Raw genomic sequence first — 21,062 nt, forward strand, 5'->3', positions numbered from 1 at the left:
ACCATGCAGGGTGGCTATTGCCTTCATGTCTTGTTTGAAGATTTCCTGGGGCATCTGAATGACCACTGTTGGGGGTGGGGTGGGGAAAGGAGGCTGGACTAAATGAAACCCTTGACCTGATCCAAGAGGGATCTTCTTATGTATTCATGAGGACCAATCCTGGTTTTTCTGTTTATTTGGGTAGATCCCATCCCTTATTTCTGTTCATAATTGCAGTAAGTTAGCAGCTTTATACATAAAGGTTGTGTTGCTTAAGACAGGAAGAAACTCTGCAACTTTTATTGCTGTCAATGGCAAAAATGCACTTTTCTCACCAGGCAAAATAAATAGATGGCATGGTGCTATCTGGCTGCTGGCTTACTTCGTATTTCACTCTTGCTAGCTCCTACAAGGACAACTGCCAATCTCTGCCTGCCCCTCGCCATGGCTCTGCTACAGTAGCTCTAACAACATCCAGTCTGCCATGCAGAAATACTGCAGGTGAAGTTTTCCCTATCATTTTATCACCAAGTGAGGAATAACTTTCCCTGCTATGTTTCTGTTCTTAAAGGCAGAAGAGCAGAGCTACTAAAAAGCTGACTTCTCAAGCACCTGAACTACCAGGGGCAAGAGGGAAAATGAGCAAGGAAGGGCAGGGAAGGTTAATGAGTACAAATGCTACTTAGCTGTGACTGCCTGTTGACACCTTTAATCCAGCCAAAAAGTTCTCTGCGCACACCTGCTCCCTTTCTTCCATAATGCCAATCCTTCAGCACTTACAATTTCCTATGCGCTCCTTCATCAGCCAATTGTACACAAGTCTTTCAGACCATTCCGTTTACACAGACGCACAGCCTGGTACTATGCATGTTTAATCAGAACTGAATCTTATTACATTCAGTGGAACTTGGTCCCAGATAACTGTGCTTTGTATTGTGGCCTTAATAGTCCACAGAACTCTACTTTGAGGGCTTACTCCCAGGAAAACAGCCATAGCATTGCATCCTTAATGACAAAAGACTCTCTCAATGATACGTTATTCAATGCTGTATTCTTTTTATGCCACAAATAGTGAATTCCCTGGGAAAGTTCTTAGGTACAGCCAGTAAACAGGAATAAAATTTTATTTTTAAAAGCACTCCCTGTTCATCTCTGCAACAAAGCAGACCAGTATGATAAAGTTCAGAGAAGGATTAATAGCCTACTGTGATAAAACACTGGATGAATCTGTTATACTGTCCCAGAATGATAACACTGTTAGCTTCTGGTGTTAATTTTCTGTAAATGTTCATTTCTGTCTCACTGGCTGCTTTAAAAAAATTGAGTCTTTTTTAAAAAGAAAGAAGATTGCTGCTTGGCACCACCTCTTTTCTCCCCACCTCTCCTGCAGCTCTGTAACACATGGTTGCTGTTCAACAATCTCTATCTCATGGGCTCCAGGGGGTTTTCTTCCAAGCCTCTCAAAGTCCTTCATTCCTCTTAACCTTCCTGCCCCAAGATGAAGGTGGGATTGCAGTAGGAATCACCTCAAAAAGTAGGGTGAGGATAGGAACAGAAGGAAGCCCCTCCTGAGCCTTCTGTAGCCGTGTGAGCACTTGGCATGGGACCAAATACTGGCTGTGACAGGGAAGCAGAGAACGTATTTCTGCACGCTATGAGTTCTTCTGTGCTTGCAGGGGCAGGGCACTTTCCTACATATGAGTAATACTGTTGATGTTCAATATTGACCAGATCGTAATAATTTTCCCTGCCTGCACTAAAGCTTCTTATTGTGGAGCAAGCCCCTTTGCCCTGAAATTATGTATACACTATAGCTTACAATTGTGCTCCACGGTTGTGCCTGCATGGAGTTTCCTATCATGAACTGAGAAAGGTGCCTACATAATGGCTATGCATTGTTGAGCAAGGTTGTTTCTGTTGCCTTACTATTGTTGAGGGAGCAATGAGAGTCACTGGAAGGACTGGACTTGCAGTCAGTCCAGAATTCCTTGATCCCCTCTAGTCCTGACCCCCCCACCACCACAAGTATGCTTGCCCTTACCTCGTCCAGCAGTGTTGCCCTCCTGATGCAATGTGGCGACAGGGCATCTTTCAGGCGGCAACCATCGGCCACCAGAGGCTTACAGCCTACCTTGAAGGCTGTGGCTGATAGGCCAATTTGCGGGTAGGCTATCGCCAGCAGGCTAGGGGGCTGGCAAAGCCCAGGGTACAGGCCCAACTGTGCCCGCAGGTTTCGCTTGGGTCCATTCCAGGGGTATATAAGAGCCACCCTCAACCTTATCATCCACTTTCTTGCTGGATCTCCCACTTCTCCCTCCCTTATATTCTGCTCTAGACCTTGCTATGGACATCGTAGGTTGCTGTATTCGGGGCCAGGCAGAAATTTTGTCATGTGGAAAATTGGCTCTTGCCTTGTGGCTTTGCCTATCTCATAGCAATCGTTACGACTTTGGTGGTTTAGGCACTGCAGACACACATTGCAGTGACTGATGGGGCATGAGAGCAGCTTGAGGGAAACTCCCCCACCCAGCCAGTCAGCGCTCTATCGCCACTGAGCACACTCAGTCCTGGGGGGGGGCACTCCTTGGGTTTCCCCCTAAAGCTTTCTTCTACTTCTGCAAATATTGGGTTCCCCCTGCAAATCTCCCTCTTGTAAGTGGATGGTACTCTTTGAGCTACAGTACATAGGGATGAACACTCACTCCTGAACGTTGGAAATAAAAGGAACAAGTGAGACCTGCGACAAAATCTTGCCATGTAGAGTGCTCTTGTTCTGGTTTCTAGTCATTCGGCTCAATGCAAACCCCATCTTTCTCCCCACAACAGCCAGTCAACATTTTTTGCCCACTAATCATGGTAGTCCTCATTGGGCAGCTTTTTTTTGGGGGGGGGGCTTCTTTTAGGAGCTTTGCAGAAAGATTTTAAGACTTTGTGGGGAGAGGAAACCTCACCCATGACAAGAGTATTAAAAGAACTGGCAGATGTGATCTCAGAACCACTGGCAGTCATTTTTGAGAATTCCTGGAGAACAGGCGAAGTCCCAGCAGACTGGAGGAGGGCAAATGTTGTCCCTATTTTCAAAAAGGGGGAAAGAGAGGACCCAAATAATTATCGCCCAGTCAGTCTGACATCAATACCAGGGAAGGTTCTGGAGCAGATCATTAAGCAAACAGTCTGTGAGCACCTAGAAAGGAATGCTGTGATCACCAATAGTCAGCATGGATTTCTGAAAAATAAGTCATGTCAGACCAACCTGATCTCGTTTTTTGACAGAATTACAAGCCTGGTAGATGAAGGGAACACAGTGGATGTAGCCTACCTTGATTTCAGCAAGGCATTTGACAAGGTGCCCCATGATATTCTTGTAAAGAAGCTGGTAAAATGCGGTCTTGACTATGCTACCACTCAGTGGATTTGTAACTGGCTGACTGACCGAACCCAAAGGGTACTCATCAATGGTTCCTCTTCATCCTGGAGAAGAGTGACTAGTGGGGTGCCACAGGGTTCTGTCTTGGGCCCAGTCTTATTCAACATCTTTATCAACGACTTGGATGATGGACTCAAGGGCATCCTGATCAAATTTGCAGATGACACCAAACTGGGAGGGGTGGCTAACACCCCAGAGGACAGGATCACACTTCAAAACGACCTTGACAGATTAGAGAACTGGGCCAAAACAAACAAGATGAATTTTAAGAGGGAGAAATGTAAAGTATTGCACTTGGGCAAAAAAAATGAGAGGCACAAATACAAGATGGGTGACACCTGGCTTGAGAGCAGTACATGTGAAAAGGATCTAGGAGTCTTGGTTGACCACAAACTTGACATGAGCCATCAGTGTGACACGGCAGCTAAAAAAGCCAATGCAATTCTGGGCTGCGTCAATAGGAGTATAGCATCTAGATCAAGGGAAGTAATAGTGCCACTGTATTCTGCTCTGGTCAGACCTCACCTGGAGTACTGTGTCCAGTTCTGGGCACCACAGTTCAAGAAGGACACTGACAAACTGGAACGTGTCCAGAGGAGGGCAACCAAAATGGTCAAAGGCCTGGAAACGATGCCTTATGAGGAACGGCGAAGGGAGCTGGGCATGTTTAGCCTGGAGAAGAGGAGGTTAAGGGGTGATATGATAGCCATGTTCAAATATATAAAAGGATGTCACATAGAGGAGGGAGAAAGGTTGTTTTCTGCTGCTCCAGAGAAGCGGACACGGAGCAATGGATCCAAACTACAAGAAAGAAGATTCCACCTAAACATTAGGAAGAACTTCCTGACAGTAAGAGCTGTTCGACAGTGGAATTTGCTGCCAAGGAGTGTGGTGGAGTCTCCTACTTTGGAGGTCTTTAAGCAGAGGCTTGACAACCATATGTCAGGAGTGCTCTGATGGTGTTTCCTGCTTGGCAGGGGGTTGGACTCGATGGCCCTTGTGGTCTCTTCCAACTTTATGATTCTATGATTCTAAGAACTGAAAAGTATAACAGGAAGGAAAGGGCCTGAACATAGCACCACCTTGTGGTGCTTGTGGAAAATACAAAGATGTTTAGGTGTACATGTTATTTTTATATGTCTATTACACACACACACACACACACACACACACACACACACACACACTCATAGGTCAGGGAACTGTGGTTCGTTCTAAGCAGAAGTTAATAAAACATGATCTGAAACCATGGCTTAAGAAAAGGGAAATCTAAAGAAAAAAAGAGGGTTCAGAAACTAGTAAAAAACTTTGCTTAGACAGGAGAGCCAGGAGGAACGTACTGTCTGTGTCTGGACGGGAGGAAAAACTGAGGGAGTCCAGCCTGCTTCCCACAAGTCTCTGCTCCTGTCTAGTGTCTTGCGACACCCATTTCATTGGATACGATGCCCCACAAACTAAAATTACTGTTACAAATAGCACCTAAACAGGAAGCTTACCATTCCAGGTGGTTTTCTACAAATGCTGACATGGGGCTGATCTGTACTGTGTAAGTGTCATTGGCTGAATACTCAAAGAGGCCATAGTATGGATTGAAGAGCTCCTGAGACAAAAGGAAGAAGAACTCTCGGGACGGGCCGCTGTAGTCCAAGCTGGAAAAAACCCACACAGGACAAACACTTTTACAATTCATACACATTTCACAACACGGGGTGCTGTTGTCTCCTAATCAAGCCTATGCAGGTACATATTACTTTCAATCTGTGTTGTGAGTAGATTGTAAATCTATTCAGATAAAGTACTGGAGTGTATCCCTATCCAACTTAACATTCTGCTTCTAAATAAACAGTACAAACAACAGGGAACTCATAACTATTAATCTGTAAACTTTCCATTTGTGGCTATTTATGTGGTTTCACAATTCATAAAACCTGATTCCAAAACTTGTTTAAAGCAGTGATATTGCCACAAAGCTTGTTTGTTTCCACCGTGTAATTGGAAAGGAAGAAACAGGGGAGCTATTGCTGGCATAGAAGAACCATGGAACTCTAACACTTCTGCTGTTTTCTGAATTGGGCTGACTACTTCCAATGTGTCTAGAATGATGAACACTAGAAAGTGGACTTTAAACAAATTCTGATTCTGTGCCAGCTGTATTGGGTGCCATATTTCATATGAAGTTCAGTGCATACAGAACTGCAGAAAACAAACTTCTTTTAGCCATGGCGCTTAGCATATCAGGGGTTCAGACATCTCAGCACCTACCCTTCCTCTCCAACAAATGTGACGTAGAGTTTGTTTCTTTGGAGCTCTTTCCGAGAGTAAGCCATCACCTGATTAAAAGTGCCTTCCAGCAGGTGGTCGCGCCTTATTATTAACCTACAATGAGGTAGAGGAAAGACAGCCAAAAAGTTAAAATTGGGACTGCTGGAATTTTAAAATTATTATTTCGTAAACATTGGTCACAGATAGTTATTATCATATCTTATCAGTTTGTGAAGAACAAACATGAACCAGTAGAAACCCATTTGACCCATTATTTTTCATCATTAAAAAGTTCCATGGGAATAAAAATGGGCAGACAGTGGCTCAATTCAGATGTCATAGCAAACGTTCTTTGCAGAGAACCAATGTGAAAAGTGTGTGAGAAGTTTGCAGTTTTCTGCATAATTCATTGTGGGGGAGAAATTCAACTCAGTTCACAGTTAAAGGTAAGCTTACCAAATTACATGCACATACACAAACACATACTAAATGCTAATTTGGGGAATAATCAGTACTAATCAGGATCTTTACTGGAGATAATTGCATGCAGACACACTGCTATGACCATTTTGAATTATACCACAAAGTTAGTATAATTATGCTCACAAGCGAGTGTGTCTTGCTTGGGGAAATTAGCACTGACCAAATAAAACTGATATCACTGTGCTTGCTCCAGAGAGCTGCTAATAACCACACCTGGGCTGATGTTATATATTTAAAAAGTAAGGCCCATTTTCACCACATCTGGGTCCTAAAGAGGCTTAAAAAATTGCAACATACAGAACTGTAAACATCAGAAGCAGGGATCAAAATATCAGAACAGATTTTCAGCTGGTTTCATTCCTAGTTTTATTGGCATATGAGGACACTGGGGGGGGGGGGACTCCATACCCTCCAAGTGCCCCAATTTTCCAGGGACAGTCCCGGAATTATGAAAGCCACCCCAGCTTCAGATTCAATGCCAGAATGTCCCTATCCCCCCACCAGCACTACCAGTGCCGAGCTTGGGGAGGAGGATGAGCCAGCGCTTGTCCTGAGTGATGGTGGCAGTAGCTGCTGTGAGGAAGCCTCCTGTTGCTTCTCCTGGGCCTCTCCATGGCTGCTGCTGGCCTCCTCCCTTGGGCAGCTCATAGTGGCTGCAGGAGAGCTGCCAAGAAGAGGCTGCCACCACCGAGGCCCAGCCCTGGGTGATGCTCTGGCTCTGAGGGGCAGGCAGAGTGCAGGGGGGCGGGGAAGAAAGGGGGAGCAAAGCGAAAGAAGAGTGGCAGTCAAAACAGACTGAATATGCCTATTTGGCAAATCTATAACAAATAGAGATCAAGAAGATGCAGACAATAAGGAGGATTGGAAACCCTTTGTTGAATATTTAAAGAATTATTGTAAACATGTAAAGACGCAGGTCGGATCTGAATGAAGAACAGCAGTAAAATATGTGCTGGAGAATATATATGACGTAGAATAATCATAATATGCAGCAATTTTAGAAAATAAGGGAAAACAATGGAGGGGTGGAGGGGAAGTCAAATCTGAAATGAATGTGAATTGGGAAAATATGTATCAAATTTGTAAACTTTTGAAACCTAAAATATATTTTTTTAAAGAAAAGAAGGGGGAGCAGAGTGCATAAGGAGTCTTTTTTATGCTTTGTGTGTCTGCATTTAATCCTGCTGCTTTCTAAATTTTATTTGCATTGGTGTATGTTTTTCTTTTTCTAAATCTACCAAATAATAAAATAAGATTGGGATTAAAGAATTTTCTCAGGATATTGGAGTGTGTGCTGTGTCCCATTTGGGTATAGTGGTGGCACCCACCCTTCTTCTGACAGGAAATGCTCAGGGGTGGGGGTCAAGGGGGTCAAGGAGGGATTGAGAAATGTCCCTATTTTCATCTGAAGAATGTTGAGGCGTACGGGCTTTGTATGTTGGGCTTTTCATTAGCGCACCTGATTATGAGGGGCTGTGCCAGCACCTACTGTAGAAGGAGGCCTTTAGGCGACTGATATTGGTTTTATTATTTATTGCATTCGCATCCTACCTTTTTTTGACCAAGGAGCTCAAGGTGGCATACATGGTTGCCCCCCCCCCCCATTATTTAATCACAACAACAACCCTGGGAGGTAGGTTAAGCCAAGAGGCAGTGACTGGGGTCAAGGTCACTCAGTGAACTTTATGGCCGAGGGGGGATTTGAATCCTGGCCTCCCAGCTCCTAGTCCAGCACTCTAACCACTACACCACACTGGCTCTTTTCAAACTACCATGGCTCCAGAATAAGTACAGTGTTTCAGCTGATAACAGAGGTATACAAGATTCTTTAATATTCATATCATATCAAGCTGAAATGTCTTCCCAGATTGCAATGCCTGAACATGTCCTATAGTATGCCTACAACCTTCAACATTCTCATAAATGCATTAGATATGGAGAAAGGTTTTCGAAAAGTATCTGACATGTATAGGAAATGCTTATTTTAAAATACAGAATTGGAATGGTCTAATTTCACATTCTTTTCAGCTCCCCTTCAATAGAAGCACTCAAGTGTTCAATAATATTTCAATCAATGCAGCCCTTTTAGGAACGGAACATTACCCTTTTCTGGATTCTCCCCTTGAACCTGCATAGCAAGATCAGATGGCATGAGCAAGTAATCAGCAATTAGGGCTTCTCCTGGCTCAGGGTAGCATATTCTGCCGATGACACTCGTCTAGATTTAATTGTTTAGTTTTCAAAGCTATGAAAGTGGTTCGGGACAGAAGCCAGCCTGAACTTTCAAGGCTGAGGCATTGCATATTTCTGACTATCCCTTGGAAAAGGGTATAGATAGGCAAGTCTGCTGCCAAACCACTCAGAATGTGAATTGCACAGCCCAGCATCAGAAAATTATAGAGGTCAGATCCCAAAATATTCAGAAAGCATGGAAAGGAATACTGAGAAATAAAAAGCTTTATGAAAGCCTTGCTTTTCAATACTGGTGGGTGCCTAAAAGGCACACTAAAGCCCAAGGTGTTGGGGCTGGGAGACAAACTATCAACTACTCCGCAATGCATGCCTTTAAGCCATGAAAGCTCCTTTCTCATAGGGAAAAGCAGATCTGAAAGGGGCAATTTGTACTGAATAATCGGGGAGAAGGAGAGTTTAAATCTTTTCATGCCTCTCATCTTTCGACTACTATTCCTCCCCAGCAGAGCTTTCTTTATTTTGTTTTTATTCATTTTCATCTTTATACTGCTTAACATGGTTGAATTGAGATATATCTTTGTTTACATTAGAACATATGACATGCAACAATTACATAAAATCAAAATTGAAACAACAATAAAGACTCAGATAAACATTTTCCCAACAGGGTGTTCTCTATGGGGCTCTGGAAATGTATTTATTATTGAGCACTGCCTGACACCTCGCAGGAGACCCTCCACTTCTATGGAAGATTCAGGAGAGATAAACGAAGGTCCTCCTTCACACAGTGCATAGTCACAGGGGCAAGGGAAGGCTAACCGCCCCCCGGTGCGGGGTGTCAGGGGCGGGGCAAACCGCCCCCCTGGTGCATGTGTGTGTGCCACTATGTACTGCGCATGCACAGCATGTAGTGGCACCGCGCATGCGCCAAAGAGCGGTTTGCCGACGGTGCTGCTCAAGTGCCGTATGGATGGTGGTGGGATCCCTCCGCTGCAGCCGCGAGCGGAGGATACTGCACGTGTGCGATGGCAGCGGCAGTGTGAGCCCCCCACGGGGAGCCTTCTTGTCACCCCCCTTAGAGATAGCACCCGGGGCGGACCGCTCCTCCGCCCCCTTCCTCTGCCACTGCATAGTAAAACTGTGGAACTCACGCCCCCAGGAGCAGTGATGGTTCATCCAGACTTCCGCTTGTCCCACCACTTTCCCTCAGGGAAACCCTCTCTTTACTGCTCAACTGTAGCAAACACCAGTCGGGTTTTGGGCAGATTGATGTTTGTTCTAATTCAGCATTAAAGAGAGGGTTTGCCTGGGGAAAGCAGCAGGGCAAAGAGAAAACTGCTTGGACCCATGCCTAGAAAGCATGGGAGAAATGGATGCTGTGGGAACAGCCTGATCCAAAAGACTATTCTTATATTCTTATGCTGAAAATCCTGTCTCCATGAATAGAGCTACTCCCAGGGAGAAATAGCTTTAAATACATTCAGTTCTCCTTACTTACGTGTAGGTTTTAGTTTGGCCCAAGTATCAGCGATGAAAGTCAACATACATAGCATCTATATACAACTGGTGACTGGGAGCGGCCGCGGAGACCATATAACACCGGTCTTGAAAGACCTACATTGGCTCCCAGTACGTTTCCGAGCACAATTCAAAGTGTTGGTGCTGACCTTTAAAGCCCTAAACGGCCTTGGCCCAGTATACCAGAAGGAGCGTCTCCACCTCCATCGTTCTACCCGGACACTGAGGTCCAGCTCCGAGGGCCTTCTGGCGGTTCCCTCCCTGAGAGAAGCCAAGTTACAGGGAACCAGGCAGAGGGCCTTCTCGGTAGTGGCGCCCGCCCTGTGGAACGCCCTCCCACCAGATGTCAAAGAGAACAACTACCACCAGACTTTTAGAAGACATCTGAAGGCAGCCCTGTTTAGAGAAGCTTTTAATGTTTGATGTATCACAGTATTTTAATATTCTTTTGGAAGCCGCCCAGAGTGGCTGGGGAAATCCAGCCAGATGGGCGGGGTATAAATAATAAATTATTATTATTATTATTATTATTATTATTATTATTATTATTATTATTATTATTATTATATCATGTATTTAACTTCTGGACTTGTTATTAGAATTTTTATGGGTTAGAAATCTTGCCCGGTTGCACAATTTTGAGTGAATGTTTTGAGTAAAAGACAGCAGCAGCAGCAGCAGCATTTTCTCTGAGCATGTGTGCTTCAGCTGCACAATTGCCAGAAACAGGACTGTCCAGGGAAGAAGGATGTCTGGTATGTTGGGCTAGGAAGCCCTCCCCGCTTTCCTCACCCCAGTTAACTAGTGGCTCTGTGATCTCTTGTGATCAGGAGCTGCCTACATTCAGAACAATGGACCACAAATCACCAACATACCATTAACACACCACTAGCATTCTCCACTAGATGACACATGACGAGTGGAAGATTTTTCTTGCTTCCTATGCCCCAACCTACCCATCCTGAATGCTCAAAGATCATAAACTGCATATTTTGCACTTTCATTTGTGTCCTATCCTTGATTTGTCTCTGTAAACATTCCCAACAGGGCCCCTTCCCCCCCTTTTTTTACTTGTCCTCAGGAAAATAATAGAAAGGGTTCAATAACACACACTTACTTAATTTTACCTGGTCCCTGACCAAATCCTTTGGCTTCTAGTTTTCGGTAAAAGTTGCGAAGCTTGGCTTCAAAATCTCTCCTGTAAGGAGAGGGAGCTCTTGCACTGGCCCGCTGCAAGCCTTAGGAGGGGAAAACAGAAGATTTAAAGAAGCCTTGCAACTTCGTACAAGCAATGTTTTCCATCAACATTTGCTAAGGCACCGAACACATTTATTTCACAGGGACAACATACGGCCTGTTTCAAATGTTTGGAAGCTGACACGCAATTGCCTCGGGGAGCATCTGGGGCTGTTGGAGGGCTTCAAAATGATTTCTTTCCATCAGAATACTCACCATGTTAGTTTTCTTAAGATTTTTAGGGCCAAACTAGATGTAGCTGGGGGTGTGTGCAGTACATTTATCGTTCATGCATCTGCCCTGTAGAGATACAAAGTGTGTGTGTGTGTGTGTGGGGAATATCTGCTTTTTTGCACCCAAAGGGACACATGCATGGGACGCCCGCTGAATCTTCCCTACTCCATTATCTCCCCCACTCCATTGCTTCAAAAGTGCTTTTATTCTCCGTTTACATACTTCTATCAACATATCTTGAAATAAAAATATAGCCACTTAAGGGGGGGGGACAACATGGTAGCCCCCCTTTCTTCTATTACACAAAACATTTTGAGAAACAAGAAACAAGCATCTGACCAGATAATATTATCTCCCAGTGCTGTACCTGGAGAATTCTGTGGTGATGAGCAGGGTGAACAGCGAGGAGAAAAGCTGTAGCCAGGATGGAAAGCTGCTTGAAGAGGGATGTAAGACATAACATCTTCTTCAAAAAGGCTGGCAAGGTGAGAAATGGGAGAAGCTTGGTTCATTTGCATGTGACAAATGCACACAAATATGCAGTTTGGGGAATCTGTGAACTACAATAATTAATTTGTCCACCACTTTGTTATGTTTTAATAGGGAGCATTGTAATGATTAAAATCTGTTTTTAGAGTTTCAAATCCCCTCCAGCCCTGAGCAGTCACTCCCCCAAAACAAGCAGACCACTCTGGTGAGACAGTCTGTGGGCAGGTAGGGTCTTAGCCTGTGTACCAGATGGAGCTGGCAGACAGCTGCCCTGGACACAGAATTGACCTGCGCTTCCATGGACAGCTGTGAGTACATAATGACTCCCAGGCTGCGTACCTGGTCCTTCAGGGGCACAGTTACCCCAATCAGGACCAGGGAGTCCCCCACAGCTGCCCACCCCCTGTCCCCCCAAAACAGTACTTCTGTCTAGTCAGGATCCAACTGTAATCTGTAGGAAATAGCCTCAAAAAAGATTAAACAATAAAATTATCACTTAAAAAAATTACAAATACAATTTAAAAAATACAGTTAAAACCACAATAAAATAGAGTAATACAGATTAAAATGCATACAAACTTTCTAAACCAAATAAGAATGTCTTCAGCAGGCATCAAAAAGAATACAGTGAAAACACCTGCCTTGATATCAGTAGGCAGGGAGTTCTAAAGTGTCTGTGCTGCCACACTTCCTCCTCCTACTCAGTCAACTCTACAAATGATAAATAATGCCAGAGCCCCACTCCCTGAACTGTCATGAGATGATTGAGGTTCCCTTAGACCTAGCTTTTTCAGTCTATTCTTTTCTGTGAGTTGGGCATAGGCTCCAGGCTGCCCCATACCTAGGTCTAAAAATTGGACAAGAGAAGCCTTTTTACATCAGAAAACTATCAAAGGAGGACAGCAGTTGATAGCCAACTGAGTAATACTCAGAGTAGATGCTATTTATTTCAACGGCGCTGCTCAGAGTATGACTAATATGGCTATAATAACCTAGAAGTATGAAATACTGTACAGACATACTTTTGCCAATATTTTCATTTTATCTGAGGTAGATCTAGATTTTTTAAAAGCCAATTTACAAGTTGCATTAATTCTAGAGATATTCTTGCCTCTCTTATAAGGAACTCAGCACTGATATTCTCTCAGTTGTGCTTGATACATGCACAGAAATTCCCTGAGATTTGGGGTGTGTCTTGTTGGGAAGCAGCTGGAAGTGACTGCTTAGAAGTGGGATGAAAAGTATACAGTTATTGCCAATTTTATTACCTCAGTAGTATTACTAAATCTGCATCACAGGACAACTTCTCAAGCCCATGTGTACCTTCTGTCCGAATGTAGTGGATCTTTTCCCTGTAAAGTGAGCAACACAGAAGGAAGTTGCAATGGTACTACGGAAAACATAGATGTACCTGGTTCCGGCAACACCAATTCTGTTTCTCTTCAAAAAGCCGATATAAAAATAGCTACTGCTGAGAAATAATCTGAATACTATAATCAATGTCTTGAGTCAAATCAATTTATATTCCATTGGATTTTGTTTGCAGTCCAGAATGTGTCAGAGTAGGGAATGATGTCAGATTGTCTGAAATTAAAAGCTCACATGAGCATTAGCTATAAATGTGAGAAACTTTTCAAAGAAGGCTGAAGAATGGGGAGAAAACCCAAGGAAGTAAGGAGGCAAGATGCTCAGAGGCTAAAGAGGAGGTACAGAGTGAGAAAGGGGTTGAAAAAGAAGAACCTGAAGGAAGTGTAATGAAAAAGAAAGGAAAAGGTAAGAAGGGTCAACAGGAGTAGAAGGCTTTGTAAAACCTGGAAGTCGTGTATGGAATTTCACAGTCCTGGTGGTAGCAGGGAGACACAGGAGGGCACAGAAATGGGGGAAAGTAAGCAAATTTCTGTGTGTCATGGCATTCCTCCTTCTCTGTCACCTGTAGCCTGGCAATCTCAAGGGGATGATAAGGCTCATTTCTTTTTCTGAAGCAAAATTGTGTATCCAAAATAGCAATCACCGAGGGCCCACCTTTTAATGTTGCAATTGCATGTAATGTTAGCTTAACAGCCAGTTTCTCTGTTCTAAAATAGGAAGAGTGATTTGCAGAGGAAAAGCAGTTGGCATTGGAGAGAGAGGGTGCCTAACTCTCCTGCAAGAGCTCTCCCTCTGCGGACAGTTTTTACTCCTACTGGGTTTCTAGACCTTTGTTTATCTCAGATACAAGGGTCTAACATACATTTCCCCCATGGTGGTGGTGGTGGTGGATGAGCTAGTGGAAGAGCAGTGAGTGGAAGAAAGGCGAAGCATAATTCCTTGTTGTTTTTCTGCTGCCAATCACCCCCTCCTTGGAATACTTTGAACTGGAACTAAGGTTTTTTCGAGATGCTCACTTTTGTCTAGCAAGCGATTTGGCTTAGAGCATGGGAGCAAATTCAGTGGAACCATGTCAAGTGAAAGAATAAGCTTGGCATGAGGCTCCCAGAGGCCTTCGTTTTATGCAATTCAGGATTAATGTGTTATATACCATGGAAGAAAAAGCCAGTGGGAATTTTTATTAAAACCAGTCTGCTGGACAACCAGAGGCCTTTGGCCACCAGTGACCTAAGATGCGAGTTGAAGAAAATGACCTAAAGATGAATGGATCATGTTACAAATCCCATTACACACCTCCTAGGCTGTCTCAGCCTTGTAATAGTCAAATCTGTTCATTGCTAAAAAGAAAATACAAGGGTTTTTACTTCTTTGAGGAAGGGGGAACTATTACTTAGGCCAGGGTGTTGTTGTTTTTTAAAAAACAAACTGGAATAATTTGATGGTGCCTACAGAAATGTTCATTTTAAATGCAGCAGAAATTATTGACTTGTATATTTTAGTAAGAAGATTTCTGTTGCTGGAGCCAAAGTAAAGTCTCTTTTGACTAGTTTACAGAACTAAATAAGACAAATTGGCAAGCAAGGCTAAAAAAAAATTGAGAGAATGGGGAGTGAAGGAAATTGGGCAGGGGTGGGAAAAAAATCTCACTATGAAAATCTGGATATTCTCTTTTATATTTGTAATAAAACAGAATTTATTGATGGCCTAGACCACAGTGGAGTTTGCAAAAATTAACATCCTTGACAGGTGACAGTTAAGTAATGCTACTTCCATCAGCTCAGGGTCTCTCTGGAAATCCCAATTCATTCCACCATGTGCGTGTGAGAGCCCATTCAATAAACCTCCTGCTTTTGCTGCCTGTCTAGGACGGCAACAATGGAGTTTCTACGGTTGTGTGTGTATGTTAAGGTTCTATTGGAGGAAACTGGTTTTCTAGATCCATTTCAGTTGGGAGCTTAGGCCCGGTTTTGGCACAGAAACTGCTTTGGTTGCCCTGTAGGATGATGTATGTCAGGAGAGAGACAGGGAAAATGTGTCCTTGTTAATTCTCATCAACTTCTCAATGGCTTTCAATACCACCAACCACAGTATCCTTCTGGAGCGGCTGTGAGTTAGGGGTAAGTGGCACCCTTTTGTAGTGGTTCTGGTCCTACTTGGATGGTCGTTTCCAGAGGGTGATGCTTGGGGAGTGCTTTTCAGCCCCATGGAGCCTTCAGTGTGGGGTTCCACAGGGCTCTACTCTTATCTGTTCAATATCTTCATGAAACACTGAGTAGAGTCATCTGCGTTGTTGGAGTATGTTGTCAGCAATATCCTGATGACACAAAGCTCTACGTTTCCTTTTCATCTACATCTGTGGCAGCGGATGTGCTGGACCATTGTCTTGCCTCAGTAATGGACTGGATAAGAGCCAACAAATTGAAGCTGCCAGGCAAACCACTCCTCTTTCCCCAGTCCTTTGGCTAATGAAACAATCTATGGCCTTTTAAACTTTGGGGGGGGGGGAGTTACTGTTTTGTTTTTATTTTATGTATTTTCTGTTTTTATACAGTAAACAGCCCTGTGATCCTCGGATGAAAGGTGGTATAGAAATTTAATAAATAATAAAAATGATAATAATTAATCACCTTGCCCCAACCATAATATGTGGCTGTTGGGCTGTGCTTGGCTCAAGTATCCAAGTTGTGACTCAAGTCTCCAGGGTTTTTTGATTATATTGATTTTTTGATTATATTTTTGATCTTGCTTAAACTGGAGATGCCAGTGAATGAATCTGTGACCTTGTGCATGTAAAGCCCATTCTAGCACCAATCTATGGGTCCTCGCATTTTACATGCAGCAAAAGTATGAAATAATTTAACTACAGAAAGCTGTACCTGAGTGCATGATTTCTTGCCAAACTTGGCTGACGCTCCTGCAGCATTTCAAAAATGTTGGGCTGGCGTAGAAATGCAACAATTTTATCATTGTATGCTGGATTGGGGGAAAGAACACAAACATTATGGAAATTTCAGTTAAAGACTGTTGTTTTAGCATTTTTAAACATTAAAGCACTTGGGTGCCTTGGTAGAAAAGGTAACATGTAAAGTAAGTAAATAAATTTTGTTTAACAAATAATGAAACCTATTCTAAAAGATACACTGCTTACCAGGATTCTGGGGAGAACACACACACACACACACACACTACCACCACCACCACCGCCGCCATCACCCGCCCATCTTACTGGGTTGCCCCATCCACTCTGGGCAGCTTCCAGCATATACAAAAGCAGAATAAAACATTAAACATTAAAAACTTCCTGAAGCAAGGCTGCCTTCAAAAGTCTACAAAAAATTATATGGTTGTTTAACTCTTTGACATCTGCCAGGAGGGCACTGGCATTCCACAGGGTGGGTGAGACTACCAAGCTTCACTTCTCGCAGCAAGGGAACTGCCAGAAGGCCCTCAGAGCTGGACCTCAGTGTCTGGGCTGAACGACGGGGTGGAGATGCTCCTTCACGTACGCATGTACAATACAGATACATATATATCACTGTAATAGAATAGTCGCTTTCTAGTGCATATAGGAATACTCCATATAGGAATACTCCGGAATGCCCATACGTATGGATGCAAAGGACACTGTACGTCCCATTTTCTGCCAAGGAAATAAGGGACTTATAATCCAACCTAGGATTCCCTTGTGTAAATAAACGATGCTTTTGACATCATTTGCCACCCACCAGGCAGTCCCTTGGCAATTTCTAGGCTTCAGGGAACTCTTCCCTCCTGCAACCTTTCGCTCTTCTCCAAGACACTTGGGGAAGGAAAGCAGGATTAACAGGTAAAGGTGTGGAGAGATACAAGCCAATGAAAGCTCAGCTGAAGAAGGCCTGCTTCTTGGGAGGTGGGTTTTAAAATACGCCTGGAAATTCCTAGAGCCGCCCAGGCTACCTCACCTAAGGGAGCAGTTTATTTATTCAAAGCCCTTTTATCCCACTTCATCATGTGTTCGAAGTGACTTGCGTATAAAGGGCTGAAGTAAACGCTCACCAAAAGGTGTAGATCTAGGAACCTGAGTGAATGCTGAAAAGCTGCAACAAAGAAGGAGGGAAGCTATGATTTGAAGTGGAAAAGCAGCAGGCAGGAGGGGGTACTCAATCCTTCTCCTGCCCACTACTTTTGCTCTGCAAACCTAGATGTGACACACCCACCCACTCCAATGGAGCTGAGAGACTTGTTTCAGCCATTCACCCTCTCTTTCTCTGCATAGGATCACAATGAAAAAACAAGAATACACAAACAATACGCAAGATGCTGTTTTCTTCCTGTGGTGAGAGACTTATAAAGAGCTGCAATGTAAACTCATTGAAAAGCAACCATACATACCCAGAGGTAAAGACTCATGATGGTGCTGATTTCGAATTGCTGTTACAAGACTGTTGCCTGGCCTGGTCAACAGAGAAACTCCTCTGTTTCGAGAGACCTCTGATGCCTAGAGGGATAGAACCATAGAATTGAAGTGTTGGAAGGGACCCCAAGGATCATTTAGTCCAACCCTGTAAAATCTTTTGCCCAAGGTGTGGGGGAGGGAGGTGCGATTTGCCCTGAGATTAAGAGTCTCACACTCTACTGACTGAAGGGTTCTGTTCTTATGCCTTACTTGTCCATAAATCCCAGTCATATACTAATCCAGGCAGACACAATATGCATGTGTTCCCAGCTGCCTACATACATAACAACCAGGCATTCAACTCTTATCCTTTATCCAGTAGACTGTATGCAGTAAATTCTTTTCAAAGAACTGTAATCTCACCAAACATCTGTTGGGAGGTAAAGGAAGAGGGGCTGAATTTAGCTGCTCTACTCCTCCTCCCTCCTTGCCAGCAGATGATTAAGTATCACTGCTTTCTGAAGAGGATGTATGCGCCTCAATAGCTATGGACTTCCCATTTGGATCAGGGCTACTCATTCTGTGTGCAGGTTTTCAGCCTCAGACAGCTGATTTTTCAAAATCAAAAATATTAATAATTATCTACGGCATTTGAGCATTATTGCAACAAGAAAATGCACATATCCAAGGAGCTGGTGTTAAATTCAAGGTTTCAAGTGTACCTATTCAATCTCTGTATCACAGTAAAGCACCAGCTCTATTTAATTATCTATTTATAAAAAGTAGCTAAATGTGACAAATCACTTCTGAAAAGGAGAGCAGACATGTAGCATATAGGTAATGAGGAACCAGCCAATATAGCAACGTATGTGTTGAAAAAGAAATTGCTGCACACTAATGAGAGAATTTTAAAAAGATGTTGCCTACTATTTAAAATATAAACACGCTGTGTACTGTCTGCTAAGAAAGGAAACTGCCTGCTTTTGATTCCCTCTCTTTTGTATGTGACAGGCGCCATTATATCAGTCTCAGTGGAGTTATTCCTATTGTGTTCAGATAGATTTAAGCACTTAACAAACCAACATGAAAATTGTCACAGAAAGATTGCAGAACAAAGCCCATAGTTCACCCGAACAACAAAGATGACAACGCTGGTAAAAGGTAAGATCCCGGCTTCCAACCATAATATTTCTTTGCAATTTGGGACAGGGGGAATACACAAAGGAAAGAAGGATTAGTGAACCCCAGCTTCTAAGAAATGTTGGAGAACTGTGTGCTGCAATGAAGGCAGGCGCTGAGCATGTGTCGTAAGGATAGGTCTAAGAGACTCTCTCACCCCAAAAGCCCGGAGGTACCAAGGAGTCTTTTATGTTTTTCTGGCCTTCCTTAATTAGCTGCTCCTACTTTGTTAGAACTGTCTTATGGCCCATCCAGCTACTATGCCAATGCACTCCAGGCCAGAACGGTTGGTGTTCCCACCAAGGCCTGTGCTTTGTGTCTCTGTGTTTTGTGAATGATAGAAGGACCCACACCCTGAAGTTGTGCATTCTACAGAAAACCTAGGCAACTGTATAATCTGTGGACTGGCAGCACCAACCCTAAGGACAGGCAGCTGCAAATAAAAACATGCATGCATGCATCATTTTATTTGTATGCTGCCTTTCCATGCTCAAGGTGGCTTACAAGATGGAAAAAAGTACATTACAAAAGTAGTCATAAACAATAAATAAAACATCAAAAGGTACACAACCAAATAAACAATTGCCACATAAATCATAAGAAGATCTAAAAGTAAAGATACAAAAAACAACAACAATAATAGCAACAACTCACCCCGCAACCCTCCACTTCCCAAAACTCTTAAAGTATACCTCAGTCCCAGAGTCTCAGCCTCGGCTTTTGCAGCTGGAGTCAGTCAGGCCTCGTGGGAAAGGCCTGCAAGGCAGGGAGCAAGTCTTCCAGGACTCAACAGCCAAGATACAATCTGCTGTTGGCAGCCAGCAAATGAATTGCTGGGAAACAAGCAGATATAAATCTGTTCTAATCACTTTACAAGATATGAAGGCTGCAAGAGGTATTGATAGCTGTGCTGAAGCTAATATCTGCAGCTGTTTATAATGTCATTTATTTTTTGTACCACACTGGCAACTCATAGCTGGGCAAGCTCTGTCTTTCTTTATCACTACGATATGCCTTCTTGCCCCCTCCCCAATATGGCTTAATCCATAACATTTAATCTTCTGGAATTTTTCTTTTCTTACTAGACCGTGTCAGGGTGAGTATAGCCTGCTCCTGGTATCTACCAAGTATTGAATGGGCTGAATAGGGGTTCAGTTAATAGGGTATATGTATCTGAATTCTAATTCATCATCATTCTCCCTCCCAGGTTTCAGGCCACAATATAATTTATTACATATTCAGCCACTTCCTACAAATTATAAAGCTAGCAAGGTGAATGCGAAGAAATTGCTTTGTTGTGAATATACCCATTTATCCAGAAATCCTAATGAATTAGAGCAAGAAAACATACCTCTCCAGCACTGTAGCTGCGGAGTCGCTGAAGATGCTGTCTGTGAGTCAAATGATTGGGTAGGCGGCCATTTTGAAGTGGGATCCTGGGATCAATGAAAGTAGTAGCACGGCTGTTGTGGTCAACAAAGAAGGACTGTAATAAAACAATGTTGGGAAAGAACAATGATTATAATACTGATAAAGCAACCAGAGTAAACAATGTATTCAGCAGGATTCTGCATGGTCCTCTAAGGCATCTTGCCTGGCTCTTCCATTTGAACAATTAGATGTTCAGGTGTGGACTTGTTGCAAGGGGTCAAACCCTACAAAACCCTCTAAGTCTCTTGTCAATAAGACCCAGGAGCCGGGAGGAGATAAAGTCCAGCCATTTATTGATCCAGTGGGATATGTTCCGCAAAGTCTGGACCCCCTCCTAGTGGCAAGAGGGGGTATATATAAGTTTCTACAAAGCATTTCAATTTCCACCAGTCATATACATCATTACCTCATTCAAGTTGTTAGACAAATCATATGCATAAAAGGACATCTCAAGTTGTTGCACTTGCACGCAGCTTTGATTCCCACCCATGGCCGTTGCATTGTTGCAAAAGCCCCTGTGTGCGCTGGGAACCTGTGTTACGTGTAGCAAGTTACGTGTGGCCATTTGCATTCTATTACCTATATGCTGTGTTTCTTCTTCTAGCTTTGTGCTGTGGCTTGTGATTTATGTGTTAGCTGTTTTTCTACCCCAATGGGGAAGGTGAACTTTTCTATTAGCAGCACACGCAGGGGCTTACAGGGGTACACATTATCACATTTACTGTGGCCCTTTGGAGGTGCTTGTGGTCCATTTGTCCTTTGTGACTGCTCAGCGGCCTGATTGGCTGTAGACAGCCAGCACTGGCAGTTGTGTCCTGTAAATGTATTCAGGTCCCCAAATTCATATACTTAGCCTATTAATGTGTATGCCACTGAATGACTCAGGAG

At 43.4% G+C, this 21,062-nt stretch overlaps 1 protein-coding gene across 7 annotated transcripts in view; it reads right to left on the reverse strand.

Moving 5' to 3' along the window:
* Positions 1-21,062, reverse strand: part of HECW1 (HECT, C2 and WW domain containing E3 ubiquitin protein ligase 1) — a 200,662-nt gene that overhangs the window by 19,376 nt on the left and 160,224 nt on the right. For all 7 annotated transcript variants that reach the window (XM_081165080.1, XM_081165085.1, XM_081165081.1 and 4 more), the window contains 8 exons: positions 20,095-20,229; positions 17,561-17,666; positions 16,066-16,162; positions 13,090-13,173; positions 11,700-11,809; positions 10,980-11,100; positions 5,669-5,782; positions 4,903-5,055 (listed from right to left, as the gene is read on the reverse strand). In XM_081165080.1, the coding sequence (XP_081021206.1) occupies positions 4,903-5,055; positions 5,669-5,782; positions 10,980-11,100; positions 11,700-11,809; positions 13,090-13,173; positions 16,066-16,162; positions 17,561-17,666; positions 20,095-20,229 (920 nt within the window). The remainder of the gene's footprint in view (positions 1-4,902; positions 5,056-5,668; positions 5,783-10,979; positions 11,101-11,699; positions 11,810-13,089; positions 13,174-16,065; positions 16,163-17,560; positions 17,667-20,094; positions 20,230-21,062) is intronic.

The sequence above is a fragment of the Podarcis bocagei genome, assembly GCF_964188305.1.
Source record: "Podarcis bocagei genome assembly, chromosome: 12".
Taxonomy (NCBI): domain Eukaryota; kingdom Metazoa; phylum Chordata; class Lepidosauria; order Squamata; family Lacertidae; genus Podarcis; species Podarcis bocagei.